At 49.9% G+C, this 27434-nt stretch overlaps 1 protein-coding gene across 1 annotated transcript in view; it reads left to right on the plus strand.

Moving 5' to 3' along the window:
• Positions 1-8056: 8056 nt before the first annotated feature.
• Positions 8057-27434, plus strand: part of LOC148481353 (von Willebrand factor A domain-containing protein 5A-like) — a gene marked incomplete at its 5' end in the record, with an annotated part of 59473 nt that continues 40095 nt past the window's right edge. The window contains 3 exons of the mRNA XM_088453629.1: positions 8057-8215; positions 8396-8499; positions 12417-12625. Of these exons, the coding sequence (XP_088309755.1) occupies positions 8057-8215; positions 8396-8499; positions 12417-12625 (472 nt within the window). The remainder of the gene's footprint in view (positions 8216-8395; positions 8500-12416; positions 12626-27434) is intronic.

Here is a 27434-nt window from a genome sequence, read left to right on the forward strand (position 1 = left end):
AGGGTGGCCAGGTTATAATGACAGCAGGTGGCTGAGTTGCAGGGTGTCCAGGTTATAATGACAGCAGGTGGCTGAGTTGCAGGGTGGCCAGGTTATAATGACAGCAGGTGGCTGAGTTGCAGGGTGGCCAGGTTATAATGACAGCAGGCGGCTGAGTTGCAGGGTGGCCAGGTTACAATGACAGCAAGTGGCTGAGTTGCAGGGTGGCCAGGTTATAATGACAGCAGGTGGCTGAGTTGCAGGATGTCCAGGTTACAATGACAGCAGGTGGCTGAGTTGCAGGGTGGCCAGGTTACAATGACAGCAGGTGGCTGAGTTGCAGGGTGTCCAGGTTACAATGACAGCAGGTGCCTGAGTTGCAGGGTGGCCAGGTTATAATGACAGCAGGTGGCTGAGTTGCAGGGTGGCCAGGTTATAATGACAGCAGGTGGCTGAGTTGCAGGGTGGCCAGGTTATAATGACAGCAGGTGGCTGAGTTGCAGGGTGGCCAGGTTATAATGACAGCAGGTGGCTGAGTTGCAGGGTGGCCAGGTTACAATGACAGCAGGTGGCTGAGTTGCAGGGTGGCCAGGTTATAATGACAGCAGGTGGCTGAGTTGCAGGGTGGCCAGGTTACAATGACAGCAGGTGGCTGAGTTGCAGGGTGTCCAGGTTATAATGACAGCAGGTGGCTGAGTTGCAGGGTGGCCAGGTTATAATGACAGCAGGTGCCTGAGTTGCAGGGTGGCCAGGTTATAATGACAGCAGGTGGCTGAGTTGCAGGGCGGCCAGGTTATAATGACAGCAGGTGGCTGAGTTGCAGGGTGGCCAGGTTATAATGACAGCAGGTGGCTGAGTTGCAGGGTGGCCAGGTTATAATGACAGCAGGTGGCTGAGTTGCAGGGTGGCCAGGTTACAATGACAGCAGGTGGCTGAGTTGCAGGGTGGCCAGGTTATAATGACAGCAGGTGGCTGAGTTGCAGGGTGGCCAGGTTATAATGACAGCAGGTGGCTGAGTTGCAGGGTGGCCAGGTTATAATGACAGCAGGTGGCTGAGTTGCAGGGTGGCCAGGTTATAATGACAGCAGGTGGCTGAGTTGCAGGGTGGCCAGGTTATAATGACAGCAGGTGGCTGAGTTGCAGGGTGGCCAGGTTATAATGACAGCAGGTGGCTGAGTTGCAGGGTGGCCAGGTTATAATGACAGCAGGTGGCTGAGTTGCAGGGTGGCCAGGTTATAATGACAGCAGGTGGCTGAGTTGCAGGGTGGCCAGGTTATAATGACAGCAGGTGGCTGAGTTGCAGGGTGGCCAGGTTACAATGACAGCAGGTGGCTGAGTTGCAGGGTGTCCAGGTTATAATGACAGCAGGTGGCTGAGTTGCAGGGTGGCCAGGTTATAATGACAGCAGGTGGCTGAGTTGCAGGGTGGCCAGGTTATAATGACAGCAGGTGGCTGAGTTGCAGGGTGGCCAGGTTATAATGACAGCAGGTGGCTGAGTTGCAGGGTGGCCAGGTTATAATGACAGCAGGTGGCTGAGTTGCAGGGTGGCCAGGTTATAATGACAGCAGGTGGCTGAGTTGCAGGGTGGCCAGGTTATAATGACAGCAGGTGTCCAGAAGCTCAGAAGATCCTTTTTCAATTGTTTCCAAGTTGTAAAGATTCTTTTTAACTGTTGTCCTCCTGTTTATCTCCTGTCTAACTCTTTAAATTATACTGTGCATGTATTACCACTTACAAAAAAAACCTATGCAGCCTGTACCCTACTAAATATATAGTGAAGCATACATGCGTAATAACTGATTGCACCCCACACCTAGTAACCTCCCCCACACCAAATGCAATTCATAAAATTCTAAAAACATACAGACCCTAAACAGCGTCCCATGTATCTGAGTTGATATACAGTTATATAACCAGACCTGTATGTAGTCAGGAAGCTGGTGGCCGACGGCCGGCTTACCGCCAGTGAAATCCCGGCATGGGACTAATGATAGGCGTCTGTATTTAGACACCTATCACCAGCCCCATACCGAAATCCCGACGCCTGGCATACCGATTGTGGGTAAGCCGGGCATTGGAAGCAGCGGGAGGGAGGTGAGAGGGTTGGGTTTAGGGTCTCCCGGGGGCACCCCCCCCCTCTCCCTCCCGGGAGGCTTAGGCTAGGGAAAGGGGGGGTTAGGGTTAGGCACCCCTAAGGGAGGGTTAGAGAGAGCCTTCATACTTACGCTGTCGGGATCTCCATCTGCCAGCCTTTCGGCGTCGGTATTTCATCCGCCGGGCTGACTTCCATCGGTATAACATACCGATTCCGCCAGACCTTAAATCACTCTGGTTTTTGCAGATATTAATTAGTGACAATATACCTAGAAAATCTGTATATTCAAACAGCGCTGGTATTTCTGTATCAGATGACTGGTGCCAATAGATTACCTGCAAAGTGAGGAAAATCAGTGAGATCATCATCCCTCACTGATCGCAGAGGATAAAGCTAGTTAGATCTCCTGTCTAACTCTGTAAGTAATGCTGTACATGTAATACCACATAGAAAAAAAATACTTTGAAATAAACACCTATGCAGCCTTGTAACAGGCCTGCAACCATATCACGCAACCATATTTATTAGCCTGTTATTGCATTAGTAAAATAAAAATCAATTGACTCTCCCAGTGGCCAATTACAGTCTGCAAACTAAGGGCAAAATTTACTAAGCGGCGGTTTGACGGCGGGTTCTATTCTTCTATTCTATTCTAAACCCCGGAGGTTTGGTGGCGGTTTTGCAGCGGTTTCTAAATGACAGCCCTGTTCTATTCTATTCTGTGTTTTGACTGTGGTTTGGCAGCGGCTTTGCCATCTACAGATTTCTTCTTCAGGGTCCTTAGGGATCCACAGGGATACCAGGATGCACCGGGCCGCCTCCTGTACCCCGCCCACACTAGACCACCAGGGATGCGGGGCTGGAGCGTTACGGAAGCGCTCTAGTATCCCAGGGGTTAACAGCCTGCCAGGGGAGGACACCTTCCCTGTTCAGCACAGGAGGCCCCTCCCCACGCTGCTCTCAGTGCCTTCCACTGAGGTTTTAGCGGGCTGAGGCAGCGATCCTCTCCAGGGCCCGCCTCCCTTGATTCCTCTGGCGGCCATCTTAGATGAGCAGACACTGGTGCAGGGTGCGGAGCCTGGGTGCCCCTTATATACCTCTCCTCCATAATACAAGGTCAGCGTATGTAGCACTATCACTAACGGGCTACTGCTCTGTGTAGGTGATGTAAAGCAGGCGTGGGGGAGGGGGCGATACTTCAGAATGGTGTATGTACGATATGCTTAGCCATTCCTGGTACCTGCTCTACCCAGCACCTCCCAGGAACCACCTTGGGCTTGTTTTGCAAGGGATGCAATCGAGAAGCCGGCTGACGTAAGCCCGGCTTCCCGACTGCTTTATCCCGGCGAGGGTTAAATGACAGGCATCTAAATCTAGACGCCTGTCATTTTTCCGAGACCGGCGCCCGGCATCATGATTGATGGGATGCCGGGCGCCGCGAGCGGACAGCCGCGGGGGGGAGGGTTAGGTTTAGAGCTCCCGGGGGGACTTAGGGTTAGGCACCCACGGGGGGAGGTTAGGGTTAGGCACCACCCCGGGGGACTTAAATTTAGGCAGCGGGGAAGGGGGGGCGTAGGTTTAGGCACAGGTGGGGAGGTTAGGGTTAGGCACCCCTAAGGAGGGTTAGGGGGGTTAGGTTAGTAAGTACTCTCACCTACGGACGATCGGGATTTCCAGCGCAGTCGGGCTGTCGGGATCTCTTCATTTGTCTGCCTGCCACTGCCGGGATTCGAACTACGTTTTGCACAGGCTTTGAATGTCCTTGTGAATAGGTTGACAGTCCTCCCTGCGGTAGTCCCTTCTCCTGTACTAGGGGTTCGGGACAGATGGTGATGGCGCAGTGCCCCCCTCAACAGGTTCTTACTCACGCATACCCTATTTGGGCTAATTCTGTGTCCGCTACGGTGCAGAATACTACAGAGCAGGATCCACCTACACCTGCTAAAAGACCATTATTGTCATATCCATCCACACAATGTGATGAGGATGATGGGTCGTCTGATGAGGGCGAGATTCTAGAATTGTCTGACACTGACACCCCTCAATTAGGGGCGGAGGTTAAATCTAGAATATATATTCCAGGTCTCGTACGGGCGGTCCGTGCGGCCATGGTGATTACGAACGACAACCTACCTGCAACACCTACCCATGCTTATTTTAAGGAGGTTAGTATTACTGCAGTAGTTTTTCCTCTATCTGGCAGTCTGCTGGGTGGCTCAGGCTATGGAAAGATGGGCAGATGCATTGGAAGCATCGTGTGCTTCGGAGGACAGGACCAGTGAACAGGTTGTGTTAGTGAGTAATCTCCGGGATTCCGCTACGTACATTAACGAAGCGGCCCTTCTTGCATCTAGGATTTCCGTGGCGGCCGTGGCCGCTCCTTGTGTTTACGTTCTTGGAGGGCGGACGCTGCATCCAAAAAGGGCTTGGAATGCTTACCTTATAATGGGCAGGTCCTGTTCGGGCCCGCCTTGGACAAGATAGTGGACACGCTGGTGGCTGCCAAATCTGCATGGCTACCTTCAGCTCCGACTCCGTCTGGGTCTAAAAACCCGTCCTTTTCGGCTCAGTCGCCCACAGGGCAAACCTAAGGTGCAGTCCTTTCCGAGACCTTCAAGTCCCAAAAAGACCACAAAGCCCAAGAAACAAGCTTGGAGTACCAGACGTCCGGCCGCCAAGCCGGACGATAAACCCTCAGCCTGACGGGCTGGACCTCCCCTTGGGGGACCCCAATGTGGGAGGCCGACTTCTGCGATATGCCCAGTGTTGGTACCAGACCACCACAGACACTTGGGTTAGGGAAGCGGTATCTCAGGGATATGCCCTCTCTTTCCGCAGAAGGCCTCCTCATCAGTTCTTTGCAGCAGGCCTTCCTTCAGATCCAATGAAAGCTCTAGCGATCCAGGAGGTGGTGCGCTCTATGCTCCAGATGGGAGTCATAGTGCCTGTTCCGTTACCCCTAAGGGGGACGGGATATTACTCCAACCTCTTTCTGGTCCAAAAAAACCAAATGGATCATTCAGACCTATCCTCAACCTCAAGTACCTGAACAAGTTTTTAAGGGTCCCTCGGTTCCGAATGGACACTCTGCATTGTTGCTCTAAGGGAGGTAATCCGCATTCTGACTTGGGCGGAAGGCAATCTCCCAGCCATTTCGGCTGTGTTCATTCCGGGAGTGCTCAACTGGGAAGCGGACTTCCTCAGCCTCCATGATGTACACCCAGGGGGAATGGTCTCTTCGCCAGGAGGTGTTTCAACTCCTGGTGGACAAGTGGGGCCTTCCCGAAATAGACCTAATGGCCTCCAGACACAACCGCAAGCTGTGGGCGTACGGATCCTGAACAAGAGACGCAGGGGCTCTCCTGGTGGACGCTCTGTCGGTACGGTGGAACTTCCAATTCGCGTACCTGTTTCCTCCGTTCTCCCTTCTGCCTCGAGTACTTCGAAAGATCAAACAGGAAGGAGGCAAGATCCTGCTGGTGGCTCCTGCGTGGCCCAGACGGAATTGGTACTCGGATCTTCAGTGTCTGTCCATCGACACTCCATTGCTGTTGCCTCTACCAGGACCTGAGTCGTCTGTCTTTGACGGCATGGCTCTTGAGACTTCCCTCTTGAGGTCTAAGGGTTTCTCCAGAGCGGTGGTGAATACCATGCTACGAGCTCGGAAACATGCTTCAGCTAGAATTTACCACAGGATGTGGCATACTTATTTTGAGTGGTGTCGCCCTAGAGGGTATGATCCTCCAGGAGTTTCGGATATCCAGAGTGCTGGCTTTCCTACAGGCTGGCTTGGATCTAGGTCTACGCCTCGTCTCACTGAAGGTGCATGTTTCTGCCCTGTTGGTTTGGTTTCAGCGTAGGATTGCTATGCTGTCTGATATCCGCACCTTAATGCAGGGTGTCCTTCGCATCCAGCCTCCCTTTGTCCCTCTGGTGGCTCCTTGGGATTTGGCTGTGGTCCTGAGGGCGCTACGAGGTCCTCCATTTGAACTTTTTGGGTTCCGTGGATTTGAAATGGCTTACGACAAAGACAGTGTTCCTTCTGGCTATTGCTTCGGCCAGAAGGGTGTCGGATTTGGGGGCTCTATCCTGTCGTCTCCCCTTTCTGATTTATCATTCGGACAGTGCTTCGTACCCGCCCTGATTTCCTTCCTAAGGTGGTGTGTAGTTTCCACATTTTAACGAAGAAATTGTGGTCCCAGCCTTTAATTCATTGGATCTCTCAGCTGGTGAGGCCTCTTTGGATGTGGTATGGGTTCTGCGGATTTATGTGGACTGTACCAGTTCTTTAAAAAAATCGGACTCTTTGTTTGTCCTGTATGGATTTCATAAGAGGGGTTGGCCTGCCAATAATCAGACTTTGGCACAGTAATTTGCATGGCGATCTCTGAGGCTTACGCTCATGAGGGTCTTCCAGTGCCACCCTCTGTGAAGGCTCATTCTACGAGGTCTGTGGGTCCTTCGTGAGCAGTTCGCCATGGCGACTCGGCTGTTCAGCTTTGCAAGGCGGCCACGTGGTCCTCTGTCCATACCTTTTGTCAGGCATTACGCATTTGACACTTTTGCTTCTCAGGATCTCCTTTCTGCACAGTAGCGTCCCCTCCCTTGAAGGATACTGCTTTGGGACATCCCCAAGGTATCCCTGTGGATCCTTAAGAACCCTGGAGTAGAAAACAAGAGATATGGTAAGAAATTACCTTTGTTATCTCTGTTTCTACGAAGTCCTTAGGGTCCACAGGTTGCCCGCCCTGACGCCCTGTGCTTCCGTAGGGTGTTCTGGTCACCAGTTTCTGTCTCCTTTTCTGTGAGAATAATGTGAATCTTGTGTGTTCCAGACTTTCTTCTTCCTTCTTTTTTCTCCTCCTCCTCTGGCCTATGGCTTGATCTAAGACTGAGGTGCCTGGGCGCGGCGTATAGGAGGAGGCCCGGTGCATCCTGGGATGACAGATTTAACTGTGTGGTGCCCATGGACGAAGCCTATACCCCAAGGTATCCCTGTGGACCCTAAGGACTACGTAGAAACAGAGATAACAAAGTTCAGTTCTTACCATATCTCTTGTTTTACTAAGGCCAAAACCGCTGCAAAACTGCCATCAAAACACATTTTAGAATAGAACAGAACAGGGCTGTCATTTAGAAACCGCTGCAAAACCGCCACCAAACCCCCAGGGTTTAGAATAGAATAGAACCCGCCGCCAAACCGCCGGGGTTTAGAATAGAATAGAACCCGCCGTCAAAACGCCGCTTAGTAAATTTGCCCTAAATCTACAAGGGGACAGGTGCTCCAGTCTTGCCTCAGTGATTAGATTGTGGCGGTCGGGGGGGGGCGCTCTCTGTGGCAGTCAGGGGGGGGGACTCTCTGTGGCAGGTTAGGAGGCTGTGGTAATGATCTCACCTGTAATCCTAATTGGATTTCCCTGATTGGTGTAGATAATGTTACTCCATTACATGTACATTCCTTGGAGGTTACCGGCAGCTTCATTAGATCCTCTATAGGTGCAGTAAGTGAGAGACAATAGAAATGCAGTGGTGTGCAGACTGACGCTACTTGACCGATCTATTGTATCCACTGACCTGTCACCGCGTCCCTTCCCAAAGACCACAAATTGCAAGATGTGCAGTCACCGTGGTCAGATGAACAGTCTGCATAGCCTGTTAGTCCCTCAGCACGCTCTCACCCCATTACCACGTGTCTGCATTGCCCATAGATGTGTGTGCTCGGCTACAGAGCTTACACCGTGCACAACTGCTCCAGATCCCTGCACAAACAGACTTGTGTACAACTACGCATGAGCCCCATGTTTACAGCATGTTGAGAGGTCGGTGACCTATGAGTAGTCTACATTATCCTAACATGGACAGGTGACGTGTAGTCATACACTGATAGGTGACGTCATACACAGACAGATGACAGGTGACCTATAGTAATACACAGTTTTATCTGCCATCTTAATCCTGTCTGTTCTTTCCCAACCCCATCAGGTTCTCCGAGCCCTAAAATGCTCCTTACAGCCCACCGTGAAGGACGTCTCTCTGACATGGACTCTGCCTTCCGGAGTGGAATCCGTTCTCCTGTCCCTAATCCCCACCGCCATCTTTCAGGGTCAGAGGTCTATTGTCTACGCCCAGCTGAAGGGAAAGGTGCGTTACGTCTGTATCCGTGAGTCTGTAACCTGTGTACTATGTATCACTGCTCCTTGTACAGAGGGAGGAGTGTTAGAGAAATGGCGCAATGCAACGCTAGGCGCTCAGACCATGATGACTATGGCGCCTATGGTATAAGCATCGGAACGTGATATTTATATTGTTCCTATTATATAGGAGGAGAATGAAGCGGAGGGAGAAGTCTGTCTGCAGTACAAGTTTAAAGATGACATTTTAAAGAACAATCTTCGTTTCCCGCTTACAGTGGAGAAAGCTGACAGGTACATAGATATTATTGTGCCCAGAAGATATAATATATGAGATCAGGGAAATACAATGGAGTAAAGGTCCCCAGTGATCACTCTGGTCACACATATAATACAAACTATTAGGACCATATTCATTATGTTAATTATCACGGTCCGGGCAGACCCTGATTAACATTCTAACTCGCGAAAAGCATCAGAGAAATTCATCATTGCTCCGGCGCGGGGACAGCTGATCCGAAAATCCGTTGTCTCTCCAAAGTGTTTCACTGGAGCAGTGATACTTAGCACTGCCGAGTCTGACTAGTATGCACGCAGGCACACACAGGGCCGGCCGAAGGAGCCGGACAGGGGCGGAGGGATCTGAAAGGCAATCCAAGGATCTTTCCCATAGGGGATGGGAAGGGAGCAAACGCTATCAGAAGATGGAGAATGCTCCCATAGTTAGTAAAGAAAATATTGTATTTTCGAAGCTTGATGAATTTAGGTCCTAATACTAGTGTATGAGGACATCGGCCATTCCGGGAGAGGAAGGTAAGCAGGAGATATATGTGATACTAGTGTATGGGGACAGCGGGCCATATCGGGAGAGAAAGGTAAGCAGGAGATATCTGTGATACTAGTGTATGGGGACAGCGAGCCATTCCGGGAGAGAAAGGTAAGTAGGAGATATCTGTGATACTAGTGTATGGGGACAGCGAGCCATTCCGGGAGAGAAAGGTAAGTAGGAGATATCTGTGATACTAGTGTATGAGGACAGCGGGACATTCCGGGAGAGGAAGGTAAGCAGGAGATATCTGTGATACTAGTGTATGGGGACAGCGGCCATTCCGGGAGAGGAAGGTAAGCAGGAGATATCTGTGATACTAGTGTATGGGGACAGCGGGCCATTCCGGGAGAGAAAAGTAAGCAGGAGATATCTGTGATATTAGTGTATGGGGATAGCGGGCCATTCCGGGAGAGGAAGGTAAGCAGGAGATATCTGTGATACAGTACTTGTGTATGGGGATAGCAGGCCATTCCGGGAGAGGAAGGTAAGCAGGAGATATCTGTGATATTTGTGTATGGGGACAGCAGGCCATTCCGGGAGAGGAAGGTAAGCAGGAGATACCTATGATACTAGTGTATGGGGACAGCGGGTCATTCCGGGAGAGGATGGTAAGTAGGAGATATCTATGATACTAGTGTATGGGGACAGCGGGTCATTCCGGGAGAGGAAGGTAAGCAGGAGATACCTATGATACTAGTGTATGGGGACAGCGGGTCATTCCGGGAGAGGATGGTAAGTAGGAGATATCTCTGATACTAGTGTATGGGGACAGCGGGCCATTCCGGGAGAGGAAGGTAAGCAGGAGATACCTGTGGTACTAGTGTATGGGACAGCGGGCCATTCCGGGAGAGAAAGGTAAGCAGGAGATATCTGTGATACTAGTGTATGGGGACAGCGGCCATTCCGGGAGAGGAAGGTAAGCAGGAGATATCTGTGATACTAGTGTATGGGGACAGCGGGCCATTCCGGGAGAGGAAGGTAAGTAGGAGATATCTGTGATACTAGTGTATGGGGACAGCGGGCCATTCTGGGAGATTATAATTATAAGGCGAAATATAATTGACAAAAATTACAAAAAGTGTACATAAATTATAATAAAGTGAATATCCTAATATATAAGTGAAATTAAATTCTGACTGTTTAATGTTTGTATTATTTTAATGAATTATTTGGTTATCTTCAATAAATAAACTCTTTAATGTTAATTAGTTTTCTTTCTGACCGCCTGGTTAGGTAGACGGCACTTTTTTTTTAAAATATATAAGGAAAATGTATTCAAATTTATTTACTATTATTCTCAGATATTTAAATTACAAATTTGTATCTATCTTGAGTCCATATATAGTATAATGACCTTAGGCTATTCCTCAATTCAGAGGGAGGAGTAAATGTATACTGACTATATAAATTGTATTCAACTCTACTGCATTATACCACCAACCTTTATATTATGCTGATTATAAATATATTATGGTTATATCTGTGGGAGTCAATATTACATATATCTCCTTATTATTCAGAATTAGGTAGGGGCAGCGCTGGAGAAACAACCTGTTTTTCCATGCGGTATCCTTTCTATTGAATAGCTGGAAGCAGAGAATTGCCCTGTTTACCGCAAATCAGGGCGTTTCTCTGCTTTATGAATAGACCTTTAAGAAGGAAAGTTGAAGGGGCCTCCTGTTCGGAGGGCAATGGCTCCTCTGCAGCATTACTAACTGGTCTTATTCTCTCAGACCCACCATCCACAGACTGGCAGCCAAAGCCCTGATTCTCCATGTAATAACTGGTCTTATTCTCTCAGACCCACCATCCACAGACTGGCAGCCAAAGCCCTGATTACCCCCATGTAATAACTGGTCTTATTCTCTCAGACGCACCATCCACAGACTGGCAGCCAAAGCCCTGATTCCCCCATGTAATAACTGGTCTTATTCTCTCAGACCCACCATCCACAGACTGGCAGCCAAAGCCCTGATTCCCCCATGTAATAGCTGGCATTATTCTCTCAGACCCACCATCCACAGACTGGCAGCCAAAGCCCTGATCCCACATGTAATAACTGGTCTTATTCTCTCAGTTCCACCATCCACAGACTGGCAGCCAAAGCCCTGATTCTCCATGTAATAACTGGTCTTATTCTCTCAGTCCCACCATCCACAGACTGGCAGCCAAAGCCCTGATTACCCCTATGTAATAACTGGTCTTATTCTCTCAGACCCACCATCCACAGACTGGCAGCCAAAGCCCTGATTCCCCCATGTAATAACTGGCATTATTCTCTCAGACCCACCATCCACAGACTGGCAGCCAAAGCCCTGATCCCACATGTAATAACTGGTCTTATTCTCTCAGTTCCACCATCCACAGACTGGCAGCCAAAGCCCTGATTCTCCATGTAATAACTGGTCTTATTCTCTCAGACCCACCATCCACAGACTGGCAGCCAAAGCCCTGATTCTCCATGTAATAACTGGCCTTATTCTCTCAGACCCACCATCCACAGACTGGCAGCCAAAGCCCTGATTCTCCATGTAATAACTGGTCTTATTCTCTCAGACCCACCATCCACAGACTGGCAGCCAAAGCCCTGATTCCCCCATGTAATAACTGGCATTATTCTCTCAGACCCACCATCCACAGACTGGCAGCCAAAGCCCTGATCCCACATGTAATAACTGGTCTTATTCTCTCAGTTCCACCATCCACAGACTGGCAGCCAAAGCCCTGATTCCCCCATGTAATAACTGGTCTTATTCTCTCAGTTCCACCATCCACAGACTGGCAGCCAAAGCCCTGATTCCCCCATGTAATAACTGGCCTTATTCTCTCAGACCCACCATCCACAGACTGGCAGCCAAAGCCCTGATTCTCCATGTAATAACTGGTCTTATTCTCTCAGACCCACCATCCACAGACTGGCAGCCAAAGCCCTGATTACCCCCATGTAATAGCTGGTCTTATTCTCTCAGACCCACCATCCACAGACTGGCAGCCAAAGCCCTGATTCCCCCATGTAATAACTGGCATTATTCTCTCAGACCCACCATCCACAGGCTGGCAGCCAAAGCTCTGATTCTCCATGTAATAACTGGTCTTATTCTCTCAGTCCCACCATCCACAGACTGGCAGCCAAAGCCCTGATTACCCCCATGTAATAACTGGTCTTATTCTCTCAGACCCACCATTCACAGACTGGCAGCCAAAGCTCTGATTACCCCCATGTAATAACTGGTCTTATTCTCTCAGACCCACCATCCACAGACTGGCAGCCAAAGCTCTGATCCCCCATGTAATAACTGGTCTTATTCTCTCAGACCCACCATACACAGACTGGCAGCCAAAGCCCTGATTGTCCATGTAATAACTGGTCTTATTCTCTCAGACCCACCATACACAGACTGGCAGCCAAAGCTCTGATCTCGCAGCTGCAGCACGGAACTGACTCTGACTCGGAGGAGGTAAAGAAGAGAATCTTGGAGACCAGTCTACAGTCCGGAGTCATCTCCTCTCTTACAGCCTTTGTAGCTGTCAACAAGGACTCTAAGACACTGGTGGAGGGTACTGCGGTGCGCAGGGACATCCCGGCTTCAGGTACGTAACCCCCATCCTACAGAGCATTGCGCTGTAATAGAACATAAAGGTACAATTATGCCCCATGTAGGGCACAGCAAGGGCAGGTTGATTCTTTCTGCCACACTCCGCGACACCCATCACTGTAACACAACTTTCTTCTTCAGGGTCCATAGGGATCCACAGGAATACCATGGGGACAATGTGGTTGGAGTGATCCAGCCACCAAACTGTTAAGCTTTCAGCTCCCAGGATGCCTCTGGTCCTCCTCCACGTATACACTGCCCCTGGCCACAGGTATTCAGTTATTCATTTGGTGCTGCAGGATTCAGATGCATCTTTGTAACAGGGGACTTCTCAGGCAGTCCTAAGCTTTTATTATGTTTTGTGTTAGCAGTTCTCAGTGTCTGAATTAAGACACCTGCACTGTAACTCGGTTTTGGCGGGTCACAGCAGACTCTTCTGCTGCCATGAGGCCAGTATACCCGGCTGGTTGACGCAACTTAGGGAAGGTAAGCGTAAGCGCTAACCCAGCAGCTTCTCCCCCCAACCCAGACGCGGATTTGTCAAAAGTTTTTGCGGGCCTGGGTCGCTCCTCCTACCATCCTTGTGTATATGAGACGCTCACAGTCCACTATTTGTGCACTGCTGAAGCGACTTGGGCTTAGGAGGATTTGAGTCAGACTCCCTGTATACCTCTCCCTCGGGTCCGGTATATGATGCTCTATATCCTACCAAGCCTCATATTTGAGTAGTTGATTCAGAGTCTATTGCAACTTAATTACATATGCATTGTATGTGACTGTTTGTTAGCTGCTGTATTAATACTGTGGCCCTGATTCAGAGCTGGACGCTCTGACAGAGCGCTCGCTCTGAATCAGGGCCGTCCTTCTGTTTTTTTAGAGCGGCCTCCTGGCCGCTCGCATAGCTGTGGGTGACCACCCACAGCTATAGCGAGCGGCCATGATGATGGTCGCGATGGCCAAGACCATCGCGACCATCGGGCTTGCGACGAGACCCTTGTGGTAGGGTCTCGTTGCCACAAGCCCTAGAGTGCTTTCGGCTCTACCATGCAGCCACGCCCCCGGCCCGCCCACCAAAGGGGGCGTGCTGTCACTCAACATCGACAGCACGCCTCCTTTGGTACGAGACCCGGAGCGACGGTTTGCCCGTCGCTATCCGGGTCTCGCGCATGTGCACGACGGTGCCGGCACACTTTGCCACCATCGACCCCCTTGCGGGCGCACAGCGCTCGCGAGCGGGTCTGAATCAAATAAAATCAAATGAAATAAAATCAAATGAAATAAAACCCAGTGTTTTATTTCTGACTGTCCGTTATAACCATCACTGTTTTTTCTGGGGGGGGGGGGGTTTCTCATTCCTCTGGGGCTGGATTTTTTTATTTATTTCTTTTGTCTGTGTACTTCATATTTACTTGTATTTATGAAGGCTGCCACACTGCGTTGCATTTGTTACCTTTTAATACTAAATATGTCAAAGGTAAGGGAAACAGAAGGCTGAGGCCCCTGTGCTGGTTTCATGTAAATCCTGTTTGACGGACTTGTCCCCTCAGAACTTTATACATGATGGTTGATGTGCTGTTATCAGTCTGCCCAGCTCAGCATGTAGATTCAGACTTCTCCAGGGTTTTAGCTCGGGAGAGGAGGACCTACTGTGCATGTCTTCTACTTGGAAGGCTAGACAAATCAATATACAGGATGATGAGCCGGCTCCTAGGAAGAAGGTTCCAGTATTTAAAAACTAGAAGGTGGTAAAAGCTGAGTTTCCTAAATTTGAGGGGGAGGGTCAGTTCTCTGAACGAATTGAAGAGGCATAGAGTAACCCGGATAAATGGAAGGATTAATATCTTTTTGTATCCTTTCCCAGCTACTGAATGTACTAAGTGGGAAGTCCCACCTACCATGGATTCTCAGGTACCAGGAACGCTACGTTGCTTATTCAGTCAGAATCGTCTTTTTAAAGATCCTACAGACAGCAAATTGTAAACATTTCTTGAAGCAGTAGTTTCATAATCTAGAGCTATTACTTGACCAGCTTTGGCTGGGGCCTGGGTATCCTAGGCTGTTGAAGAATGGGCGGGGGCATTGGAAAATGGTTTACCAAATGCTAACAGAGAACAGCTGACCTATATTTCCCAGATACGGTAATAGGCTCCTAGCTAGGAGAAGCTGCAATAGATGATGGGCTTCTAAAGCATTGGCAGGCTCGGTATTGGCTCGTATAGCCCTTTTTATTAAGGCTCTAGAATCCTTACTTTGGAAATTTACTTCTTGGAGCAGAAGTAAATAAGATATTGGCTACTCTGGCAGCTTCAGATTCTGCAGGTCTGCCATCAACAGCTACATTAAAGTCTTCGCACGACCACCAAGCGAGATAAGAGGTTCTGGTTGGTAAGATGTTCAGCTTCTAAGCCGAACAACATACCCTCTGCCTGATGGGGAAGGTCTCATCCTAGTGGAGCCCAGGGTGAAAGGCCAACTTCTTCAATTGCGGACTGCTGGCATCAAACAGACAGACGTCTGGGTCCGAGAAGTGTTTTTTTCAGGGGTATACTCTCACTTTCCGGAGACCTCCTCCCAAGAAGGCACTATATTTGTATAGGCGCAATATATTTTTTAAACGTCTATTACTCTGTTGTAGAATATCTGACTACACTCATTACTTGTCGCCCTTGACAAACTATGATGATCACGTTGATGTGTAATCTCTAGGGATAAATGTACATATGATTATGAAATGAATTATGAGAGCAATACCCTGGAGATTTGTGATGTCTATTTCTGATGATATGATATTTCTCTCTTGTGAGACATTTCGTGTGCTTTAAAAAATCCTTTTGAAAATATGTTTTTGTTTTTGGATACAATATAATAAAAAATTGTTTTTAACAGCTATAGTTAACTTTGTGCCCCCAGAAAAAGGAGTTTTCTGTTTTTCTTTTCTATTAAATTAGGTAAGTTAGAGGGACTTCCGGTGGGCGGGCCTTGTATATGGCCGCGTTTTAGAAGGGCTCCCGATTTACCTGGGTCTTCTACTGATTCTTACAGCAATAAATTGCTGCCCCAGGACTCTTTAACGGTGCTGGCCACTGTGGTAACCCTTCGGAGAACTGGTTGCGGGTATTTCTAGTTCTCCATACTATCCCCGGAGTCCTGCTCCAAATACTAGGAGATCTCCTGCCTCCCCCGCCATCTTGCTGACACATCTACAAAACTCAGCAAAGTGGGCTATTGCGGAGCACTCACTGCAGCCAACTTGTCGCTGCCTACCTGAAACAGGGGTCGCTTACCTGGAACCAGAGGCCCTCCAGAGAGCTGTTTCTGCCGGGTGTTGCTGGACGGAGAGTCTGCTGCCCGCGACGAGTCAAGCGGACCACGTGGTGCAGCCGCCGGAGGGTGAAGACACCTGCTTGTAAGCGGGAACTTTCCAGAGAGCTGTCTCTGCCGAACACTGCCGGAGGAGGTGTCTGCTGCAGGGGGACTGGAGTTGAGCGGTCCACGAAGCAATACCGCCTGAGCCGGAGGACACGGAGACCATCAGGGGAGCTGGAAGAGTCGGTCCCACCTGCGAGCCACGCGAGCAACTGTCCGCTCAACGCGACTCGCTGTGGAGGTTTGCCGGCGGACACATCATTCCCCGGGACTCGCTGGTGATTAACCGGAGAACAAGCGCAGCTGACGGCATCTGAACTGCACACAGAGAACTAGGGGGAGCTGTCTTTGCTGACGCTGCTGCGGGACGACTGGAGTCGGGAGGATTACATGGTGACGCCGGTGGTGCAATAATATATCTATATGGCCGTTCCTGCTGGCTGAAGTGGAGCTCTGCTGTTTGGTGTCAAGAACTTGCATCTTGCTGTGGCTGCCTGCGGCCTCCGTTGGAGCGGGTGACTGGTCTAATAGTGCCCTGGTCCTGGCTGTGGGTCGAGTGAAGTTGCTGGAAACTAGTAGGGGAGAGAAGATACCGGGGTGGTGAGAGGCGCTATCCCCTGCCAATTTACTTTTCTTTTTTCTTTTGTTTTCTTCTCTTATTATTTTATTATTTAAGCCCTGAGATCTGGACTATTTACCGAAGTGAAACAAGCTGAGTCACTAATTTCTATATATAACAGTGTGATGGTAATAACTATTATCCTAATTATATTATCTTTCACTGATTAAATGGCTATGTAATCAGTACTGGACATAATATTATAATCCAGGGCTATTTTTATTTAGCTGCTTTTTGGTGAAGAGTGACGCTGCCATCTAGTGGAGACGATATTACTTACTTAAAATATACATCAGAGAGTAGTGTTTCTCAATGTAGTATTGATTACTCTTTTAACTGATGCTGTCACTGATTTTGTTCTAATGTAAATTAGATTTCTATATATTGGTATCCCTCGAAGATCTGTTTACCAAATGTGATTTTACAGGTTATGCATAAATATTATACTATGACTAGAAAATCTACTAAGGCGAATTCCTCTCAACCAAAAACTACACACTCCATGTCTTCATCATCTCCTTCCTCCCCGAATTCACCAATGACCTCTCCAGATACACCTCCTTTAGTCCCTATAGGAGATACACAATCCTCTATTGTGTTAGCCGCTCCTTCAGCAACAGCGGCAGCTCAGGAGATGTTGTTAGTTATCAAACCCATAATGGAACAACAATTTAAAGATTTTCGTGATACTATTACTAATGTGGTTTCCCAATTGGACTCACATTCCAAACATCTGGATGCGGTGGAACAACGCACTAGTGACGTGGAAGATACTTTTAATATCCCTTCAATCTTCCTCTAAATCTCAAGGTGATACTGTCAGATCTCAGATCGATAAAATCGATGATCTAGAGATTAGGAATCGCCGTAATAATCTTAGATTTATAGGGATCCCGGAATCTGTTAAAGGACAACATTTATTAGAGTACTTGCAACATTCACTAACTGTGGCCCTTGGTATTACATCATCAACAATCCCTATGATAATTGAACGGGCACACAGATTGGGTCCTGAGAGATCAACTACAGGGTCACATCCACGTCCTGTAATTGCTAAATATTTAAATTATAGGGACAAAGAATTGATCCTCCGATCCTATCGTCGCCTGAATTCCCTGACCGTAGATGGTCATTCTATCCTGAACTTTCAAGATTTCTCTGCTAACGTCTCACAAAGACGTAAAGAATTTTCGCCTACTTGTAAAATATTACATAACCATGTTCAGTTTGCATTGCTATTTCCTGCAAAATTAAAAATCACAAATGAAGGCACTACTCATATTTCTACTTCAGGGTCCATAGGGTATCCACAGGATACCTTGGGTATAGGTGTGACGTCAGTCGCAGGGCACCAAAGAGTTAAGCTTTCAGCCTCCCAGGATGCACTAGGTCCCCCTCCTATACCCCGCCCCCAGGCCAAGGCACCTCAGTTTAGTTTGGTGCCCGGCCGGAGTCGGGTGCACCTGTTGGAGTGGGGGCTAGAAGAGCCCCTGAAGCTTTTTCTTCATGCAGCTGTGGCTGCACATCTGGATGAACAGCATGGACAGTCAGTCCTGACGTCCATGCTGTCTTCCCTACACCCCGCCGGTACCAGAACGCCGGTACTGATCCGGGGATGCTGGTGGGCGTCTGGGGTCACAGCTAGCGGTGACCCCAGATGCTCCGGACCATGGCCGGATTCAAGGGGGACAGAGGTAAGCAGCGGGGTCCCGCGGTGGGTCCCCGCTGATCACATGGTCCTAAGTCCCCAGGCAGGGGGCTCCCTGGGGACTGGCTGCAGCGTGGAGCCAGGCGACCAACCTGCGCTTCCACTACCCCCTGGGACAGCGGACCGCAGCAGAGCGGTAGCGCTGCGGCGTCCCAGGGGTTAAATGCATGCCAGGGGAGCGCGCCTTCCCTGTCTCACAGCCGGCGCCTCCCCCGCTGCACACAGCCCTCTCTGCACTGTGCTGACTGGTCCTGTGTCAGCGCTCCTCCCCCAGGCCAGCTTCTCTCTGCTCCTCGGCGGCCATCTTCTCTGCAACGCATGGTGAACGCTGCTGGAAGTCTGGAAGGAAGCATCGTGGTCTGGGTCCCCCCGCATACCTCTCCTCCGCTGTGGCTCAGGTCTGTGTATGCAGCGCTGTGTCCTACCAGGCCCTGTGTCTGTGTAGTTGAGTGATCAGCGCTGTTAGTGCAGGAATTGTTATTTCTCTGCATTGTATGTGACTGTGCTAGCGCTGCCTGTAACTATTCTTCACTAAACTGTCAGCTTTATTACTGTCCCTGTTCTTTCTGCTAAAGCCCTTGCGGTGCGGTGCTGCAGGGTGGTCTCTCGCCTATTTAATACTTAATTGGTGAGAGAGGTCACATACGTGGTGCCATCATGTCTGAAAGTGATTTTCCCCTCCGGCTACAGTGTACCACGTGCAAAGTACCGTTAGCGGAGGGGGAGGGTAGCGCGGAGGGCCTTTGCCGGCAGTGTTGTCCATGGCGCGGCCTATTACGGTTACAGCACCGGTACAGGAGCCGCCCTGGGCTTGTTTCGCTCAGGCATTAACAGCTTTAGTGGGCCAGTTAGCTCCGCAGCCCGCGTTTACTCCGATGGGTTTGTCCCAGCAGTCTGTGGTGTCGTCACCCATGCAGGGGTTCCCACGACAATTGGTGGTACCCCACAGTCTCCCTATTTCCCCGCTCCCGGGTTCTCAGGAGCCAGCGTGGGTTAACTCCCTGACGAGTTCTTTACAGCACTTGTCGGATGTATTGCAAGGGGAGTCTGTGATGCGGCCTCATAAAAGGCCGGTGGCGTCTCTGTCCGCTCCTTATGAGGATGACGAAGGGACGTCTGATGATGGGGAGATTCTGGATCCTAACGATCAGGAACCTTTCCATACTAAGGACGCTGATGCTAAGTCCAAAGTATATATTCCTGGACTTATTCGGGCGGTCCGCACAGCCTTGGTGATTGAGGACGAAGTTCCCCCAGCGGCTAAATCTAAGTATGCCTTTTTCAAAGATGTGAAGGGCGATGCCACAGTCTTTCCTCTTTCGGGTCAGTTGGTGGACCATTTAGAGGAGGCGTGGAAACAACCTGGCAAAAGATACCAGCCGCAGAGACGCCTGGCGGTGGCTTATCCGTTCGCGGATAATTATTTTGCTAAGTGTGAATCCCCTCCACAGGTGGATTCTCACGTGACCCGTCTTGTCCGTAGTGCCACATTGCCGATGCCATCCATGTCCTCCCTTAAGGATGCTACGGACCGCAAGGTAGAAATCTGCCTGAAGTCCGTTTATTCCCTTGCAGGGGGGGCAGCACGGCCGGCTATGGCCATTTGCTGGGTTGCCAGAGCGATGGAGCGCTGGGCGGATTCATTAGAGGCTTCTTTTGAATCCGACTGTCCGGCCGAACAAGCGGAGTTGATTGGCAATCTCCGTGATTCGGCCACCTACATCAACGAGGCGGCTCTAGACATTAGTACTCTGGTGTCTAGAATTTCTTCAGCAGCGGTAGCTGCTCGTCGCACCTTGTGGCTGCGATCCTGGAAGGCGGACGCAGATCCAAGAAAGGTCTGGAAGCGTTGCCGTTTACCGGAGAAGTTCTCTTCGGTCCGGATCTGGATAAGATTGTGGCCACGCTGGCGGCAGCCAAATCTGCTTGTCTCCCGTCGGCCGCTGCTCCTTCTGGTTCTGGACCATCGTCCTTTCGGTCATCTAGGGCCCAGGGCAGGCCCAAACCACAGTCGTTTCCTCGACAGGCTGGCCCTAAGAAATCGGGCAAGCCCCGGAAACAGGCATGGAGTACCAGACGTCCGGCCCCCAAGCCAGATGACAAGCCTGCGGCCTGACGGTCCGGGTCTCCCCTTGGGGGATCCCAGGGTGGGAGGCCGCCTGCTGCAGTTCTCCCGGTGTTGGTCGTTCACTACGACAGACACTTGGGTTCTGGAGGTGGTCTCTCACGGGTACGCCCTCTCCTTCCGGCACAGACCCCCGGCTCGATTCTTCACCACGGGTCTACCATCAGACCGGAACAAGGCTACGGAGCTGCGGAAGGTATTGCACACTATGCTCCAGGCTGGAGTTATAGTGCCTGTTCCATTCTCCCAGAGGGGCCAGGGTTTCTATTCAAATCTATTTTTGGTACAGAAACCCAATGGGTCATATCGTCCGATTCTCAACCTCAAAGCACTCAACAAGTCTTTGCGGGTCCCGAAGTTTCGGATGGAGACCCTACAGTTCATCATTCTGGCGCTGGAACCTGGGGACTACATGGTGTCATTGGACATACAGGACGCTATGGCGGCTTCTCTGCGGCTGCAAGGAGTCCGCATGTTGCCGTACTTGGACGACCTGTTATTGGTGGCAGGATCTCCAGAGCTCCTGTTACACCACTTGGACCTGACCATTGCACTGCTGCAACGGCACGGCTGGCTAATTAACTGGCAGAAGTCCACTCTAATCCTGTCTCGGAGGATTCTGCATCTTGGAGCCTTATTGGACTCGGGACAGCAAAGGATCTTCGTGACGGAGGACAAGATCTCTGCTTTACAGTCAAGGGTGCGCAGTTGTCTGCACAGCCGCCGGGTGTCCTTACACTCGGCGATGAGGTTACTGGGCTCCATGGTGTCGGTGTTCGACATGGTGGAATACGCCCAGTTTCACTCTAGACCTCTGCAGCACCTGATCCTGTCCAAGTGGAACGGGCTGCCTCAGTCTCTGAAGTTCCAGACGATTGTGCTCACCCCGGAGGTTCGCCTGTCCCTTGCGTGGTGGTTAAAGATGACCCACCTCAACAAGGGACGTCCGTTCTGGGTTCCAAATTGGGTCCTGTTGACAACGGACGCCAGTCTTCGGGGCTGGGGAGCAGTTTCGGGTCCACACTTGTTCCAGGGCAGGTGGACACCGACAGAAGCGGAGCTTCCAATAAATATCTTGGAACTCCGTGCGGTCTTCAATGCTCTCCTGCAGGCACAGCGGTTTCTCCAGGGTCACCCGGTGCAGGTCCAGTCGGACAATGCTACCACCGTGGCCTACATAAACAGGCAAGGAGGAACTCGCAGTCGGGCGGCTCTCGTAGAGGTCTCTCGGATCCTGGTTTGGGCGGAGCGCAATCTTCCGGCCATATCAGCGGTCTTCATCCCGGGAGTGCTAAATTGGGAGGCGGACTTTCTAAGTCGCCAGGACGTTCATCCAGGGGAATGGTCCCTGCACCCGGACGTTTTTCAACTACTGGTGGACAGGTGGGGTCTTCCAGAAATCGACCTCATGGCGTCCCGGCACAACAACAAGTTGCCGGTGTACGGGTCTTGCACAAGAGACGAAGGGGCGTCTCTGGTGGATGCTCTGTCCGTCCGGTGGACGTTCAGGTTCGCATACCTGTTCCCTCCGGTCTCCCTTCTTCCACGGGTAATCCGGAAATTCAAACAGGAAGGAGGGACGCTCCTGTTGATAGCTCCCGCGTGGCCCAGACGGCACTGGTTCTCAGACCTTCAGGGTCTGTCCGTGGACAGTCCTCTGCGGTTGCCGCTACGACCGGACCTTCTGTCTCAGGGTCCTTGTCTTCACCCGGACCTGACTCGGCTGTCTTTGGCGGCATGGCTGTTGAGACGGCCATGCTGAGGTCCTGGGGGTTTGCCAGCTCTGTGGTGTGTACCATGTTACGAGCTCGGAAACCGTCTTCCGCGAGGATATACCATCGCGTGTGGCATACGTTCTTCCAGTGGTGTCGACCGAGAGGTTATGCACCGCGGGAGTTTCGTCTGTCTCGGATTCTCGCCTTCCTGCAAGCGGGACTAGATCATGGGCTTCGCCTTGCTTCTTTGAAGGTACAGGTTTCGGCCCTATCTGTCTGGTTTCACCGTAGGATTGCTACAATCCCGGATGTGCGCACCTTTATGCAAGGTGTTCTCCGTATTCAGCCGCCCTTTGTTCCACCTGTGGCGCCTTGGGATTTGGCTGTGGTCCTGAGGACTCTCCAAGGACCGCCGTTTGAACCACTGGGCTCAGTGGATATTAAATGGCTAACAGCTAAGACTGTTTTCCTTCTGGCCGTTGTTTCAGCCAGACGTGTTTCTGAGTTAGGGGCTCTTTCTTGTAGACCCCCTTTCTTGGTTTTTTCATGGGAACAGGGCAGTGCTCCGCACTCGGCCCGAGTTTCTCCCCAAAGTTGTTTCCCAGTTTCAGGTTAACGAGGAAATAGTTGTTCCGGCCTTTAACTCACCGGGTCTTTCCGTGGGTGAGGCCTCTTTGGATGTTGTGCGGGCCTTAAGGACTTATGTGGACCGCACTTCTTTGTTTAGGAAGTCGGACGCTTTGTTGTCCTCTATGGCTTCTGTAAAAAGGGTTGGCCTGCTTCAAAGCAAACTTTGGCAGCCTGGATCCGTATGGCTATTTCTGAAGCTTATCTTCATGAAGGCCTACCGGTCCCTCCTTCTCTGAAGGCTCATTCCACTAGGTCTGTGGGTCCTTCGTGGGCAGCTTGACGTGGTGCCTCGGCAGTTCAGATCTGCAAGGCTGCTACGTGGTCTTCTGTCCATACCTTCGTGAGGTATTACAGGTTTGACACCTTCGCCTCTCAGGATGCTTCCTTCGGGCGGCGGATTCTCCTTTCTGCACAGGAGCGTCCCCACCCTTAAAGGATACTGCTTTGGGACATCCCCAAGGTATCCTGTGGATACCCTATGGACCCTGAAGTAGAAAATATGAGATATGGTAAGAACTTACCCTTGTTATCTCTATTTCTACGAAGTCCATAGGGTTCCACAGGACTCCCGCCCTGTCGCACCTGTGCTGCAGATGGGCTTTGCTCTGGTCACCGGTTTTCCGTCTCCCTCTGGTGAGAATGTGATTCTTGTATGTGTCCAGATCTTTGTTCTCTCTCTTCCTTCTCCTCCTCCGGCCTATGGCTTGGTAACTAACTGAGGTGCCTTGGCCTGGGGGCGGGGTATAGGAGGGGGACCTAGTGCATCCTGGGAGGCTGAAAGCTTAACTCTTTGGTGCCCTGCGACTGACGTCACACCTATACCCAAGGTATCCTGTGGAACCCTATGGACTTCGTAGAAATAGAGATAACAAGGGTAAGTTCTTACCATATCTCATATTATCTGATGATCCTAAACAAGCTCAAAACTATGGCCCTGATTCAGAGCCGCACGCTCTGAATCAGGGCCCACCTCCATAATTATGGAGCGTTCTCCTGGACGCTCGTATAGCTGTGGGTCACCACCCACAGTCTATACGAGCGTGCAGGCTGATGGTCGCGATGGTCTTGACCATCGCGACCATCGCCACTGCGAGCCGAAGCCTGCGGTTGAGTTTCTCAACCGCAAGGCCCGGAGTGATTTTGGCTCTATCAGAGCCAAAATCACTCCCACTGACATCACTAGTGATGTCAGTGGGGCCGGCTTCTGACGGTAGGCGTTCCCTTGGGAACGCCTCCGTCTGGGAGGCACGCCCCTGGCACGCCCACCAAAGGGGGCGTGCTGTCAATCAACATCGACAGCACGCCCCCTTTGATCAGACACAACGAGCGAAGGAAAGTCCTTCGCTCGTCGCGTCTTGCGCATGCGCACGACGGAGCTCCCTCCGTCGTGCGCATGCGCAGTGCACACCATCGACCCACTTGCGAGCGGACAGCCGCTCGCGAGTGGGTCTGAATCAGGCCCTATGTCCGCTCAATGTCTATTTTCACTGCTTCCGCTGCTGAGCATGTTACTTGATATATTATAAAGATATAAATTGTGCTTTGATATAGAGGGACCAAGCATTATATATTGTATGTTTGTTTCTTTATTTTTCTATTATTGGTTGATATGTCAGGAAAGAAGATGGCAAAATTTTTGGGCTCTATTCTCTCCTGTTTTTGTATTTTATATATCAATGTTCATTTTTGAAAATTTTGAGTTATGTTCTTTGATACATACTTCTTGTTCATTGTTTTTGGTGGAAAATGTTGGAAAAGGAAGTTTTTCGGAGCATATGATTAAAAATTTCACACTTATAGAATTGAAAAAACATATACTTCTTATATCTCTTTTTTTGTTATATGTGATTGCTGGGCGTGGTCTGTTGGGTCCTCTGGATTTATTTTTTCTTTTTCTTTCTTTCCCACTGGCTGGGATGGGAGGGGAGCGGGATACTAATTAGGTTTCTTATTATTAAAGCTCTTTTTTAAATTAAATGACGAATTTAAACGAGGAACAATCTGAACCTCTCTCTCAGATTCGAGACAATGTACGAATAGTTTCGTGGAATGTTCGAGGTTTAAACTGTCCTGTTAAAAGGAGACGGGTAGCGGCACATCTTAGACGCCTAAACTCTGATGTTACCTTTTTGCAAGAGACACACTGGGTAAATGCTGAAAGGGGGACCTTACGGGGATCTTGGATTGGAGACTGTATATCTTCTTCCTATATCTCTAAAAAACGAGTTGCTATTCTGTTTAATAAACATTTAGATTACTCTATTTTGAGCTCAGAAGAGGACCCTGAGGGTAGATATTTGCTCTTAGATGTTACGATAAGGGGAGCTCCTTACACCTTACTTAATATCTATGCTCCGAACTCCCCTAACATGGATTTTTTTTCGTAAAATATCGAAATTACTTCTGAGGAGACCTACCCCGAATCTGGTGGTGGGAGGAGATTTTAATAGTGTGGCAAATGAGTTGTTAGGTAGATCTGGAATTTCTTCTTCACCTTCTATACCTATATGTACTGGGGGGATTGGATTACTAACTTCGATTCATGGACTATGTGATGTATGGAGACTGTTTAATTCTACGGATAAAACTTATTCTTTTCATTCTCAAGTACATAGATCCTTTTCTAGGATCGATTATTTAATGGTGGCAGATCATCTGGTCCCTTCAATAGTATCTCCTGATATCCATAGTATTATGATATCGGACCATGCCCCTGTTTCTTTAGATATCAAAACTAGATCCCCAGGGTGGTCTTTTAAATTTTGGAAATTTCCGTCTTTTTTGATACAATCAGATGATTTCAAACATTTTCTTACAACTAAGTGGAACGAATTTGTAGATGATAACCTAGAACATTGGGAAGATTCACCCTTATTCTGGGAAACTTCTAAAGTAGTGCTGAGAGGCCATATAATAGCCTATATGGCTGGGAAAAAAACGGGAAAATCGTACAAAATACGATAATTTACATAAGGTAATGAATGAGGCATATGAGAGTTATGTGACAGACCCATCAGAGGCTAATTTCACACTTTATAATCACCACCGTCAGTTACTGGAGAGTTTCTTGTTGGCTAGTGCGCGAACCCAGCATAAATATACTAAGAATAAATTTTATAGATGGGGAAATAGATCGGGCCGTCTTTTGGCAAACATGGCTAAATTACAACACCCCAAACATTCTATAAAGGCGATACGGGACCCCTTTAAATTAGAGCCTTTGATACTTCTGAGATAGTGTCTGTATTCCAAAAATATTATGAACAGCTATATACCGCTATTCCTGAATTCCCTGAACTACATGATGATTTACTAGATGAAGCAAGGCTACCTGTGCTCTCTTCTTCCCAAAGAGAAGAACTAACCCAACAAATAACTGAGGAAGAGGTTTCAGCAGTTATCACTAATCTTAAAAATAAAACACCTGGCCCGGATGGGTTCTCAGGAGAATATTATAAAATGTTACGCCCACAACTAACTCCATTTCTGACACAACTTTTCCAAAAGATATTATCTGGCCATATCCAATATCCGAATTTTAATAAGGCACATACTATTGTTTTACCTAAACCCTCCCGTGATCCAGAATTGGTCACCTCCTATAGACCAATAACACTTCTCAATCAAGATTTTAAAATTTTGACGAAAATAATGGCAAATCGCCTTCAGCTTCTTTTACCTCAAATTCTCACTAATCATCAACTTGGATTTACTCGAGGTAGATTTTCTGTTAAGGGAATTAGAAGAGCTTTGGTGGCTATTGTCACACGCCGGCCTGGAGACCCCAGAATCAGACCCCGTCGCTTACCTGTGCGGGCGCTGACCCGCGCTGTCTTCCGGCTCCCGCGCTGTTGTCCTCTGGAGGGTCCCGCTGCTGTGCTGCTCCCACGCCGGCTCCTGCTCACCGCTGGTCCCCGCTGACTACCTCCAGGAAGCGCTGTCCTCCGGTCCATGGGCGCGGCCATCTTGGATTGCCCATGTGACCCCACTTCCACCAATGAGGAGCCTTCTCCTTCTCTCTCAGCCTGTCAGCTCCCAGTGTCCACTATAAAAGGATCCCCAATGCTCACACAAGTTGCCAGTGCAACTAGTTTCTTAGTTTAGCTAAGTAGCCTTCCCACTGCGCTCCAGCCGCTCCACGTAGCCACTCAGCTACCAACGTCTACACACGGCTATCCAGCCGCTCCACGTAGCCGCTCAGCTACCAACGTCTACCCACGGCTATCCAGCCGCTCCACGTAGCCACTCAGCTACCAACGTCTACCCACGGCTATCCAGCCGCTCCACGTAGCCACTCAGCTGCCAACGTCTACCCACGGCTATCCAGCCGCTCCACGTAGCCTCTCAGCTACCAACGTCTACCCACGGCTATCCAGCCGCTCCACGTAGCCACACATCTACCAACGTCTACCCACGGCTATCCAGCCGCTCCACGTAGCCACTCAGCTACCAACGTCTACCCACGGCTATCCAGCCGCTCCACGTAGCCACTCAGCTACCAACGTCTACCCTAGGCTATCCAGCCGCTCCACGTAGCTTCCTAGCTATCTCGTTACTGCCGCATTCCTCAAACTCCTGTCAGTTCGCTGCACCCTCTCATGCGGAGAAACTTCATTAAGCCAAGCCTCCTCCAGCGAGCGT

The sequence above is a fragment of the Taudactylus pleione genome, unplaced genomic scaffold (genome assembly GCF_031769625.1).
Source record: "Taudactylus pleione unplaced genomic scaffold, aTauple2 ptg000584l, whole genome shotgun sequence".
NCBI classification, from domain to species: domain Eukaryota; kingdom Metazoa; phylum Chordata; class Amphibia; order Anura; family Myobatrachidae; genus Taudactylus; species Taudactylus pleione.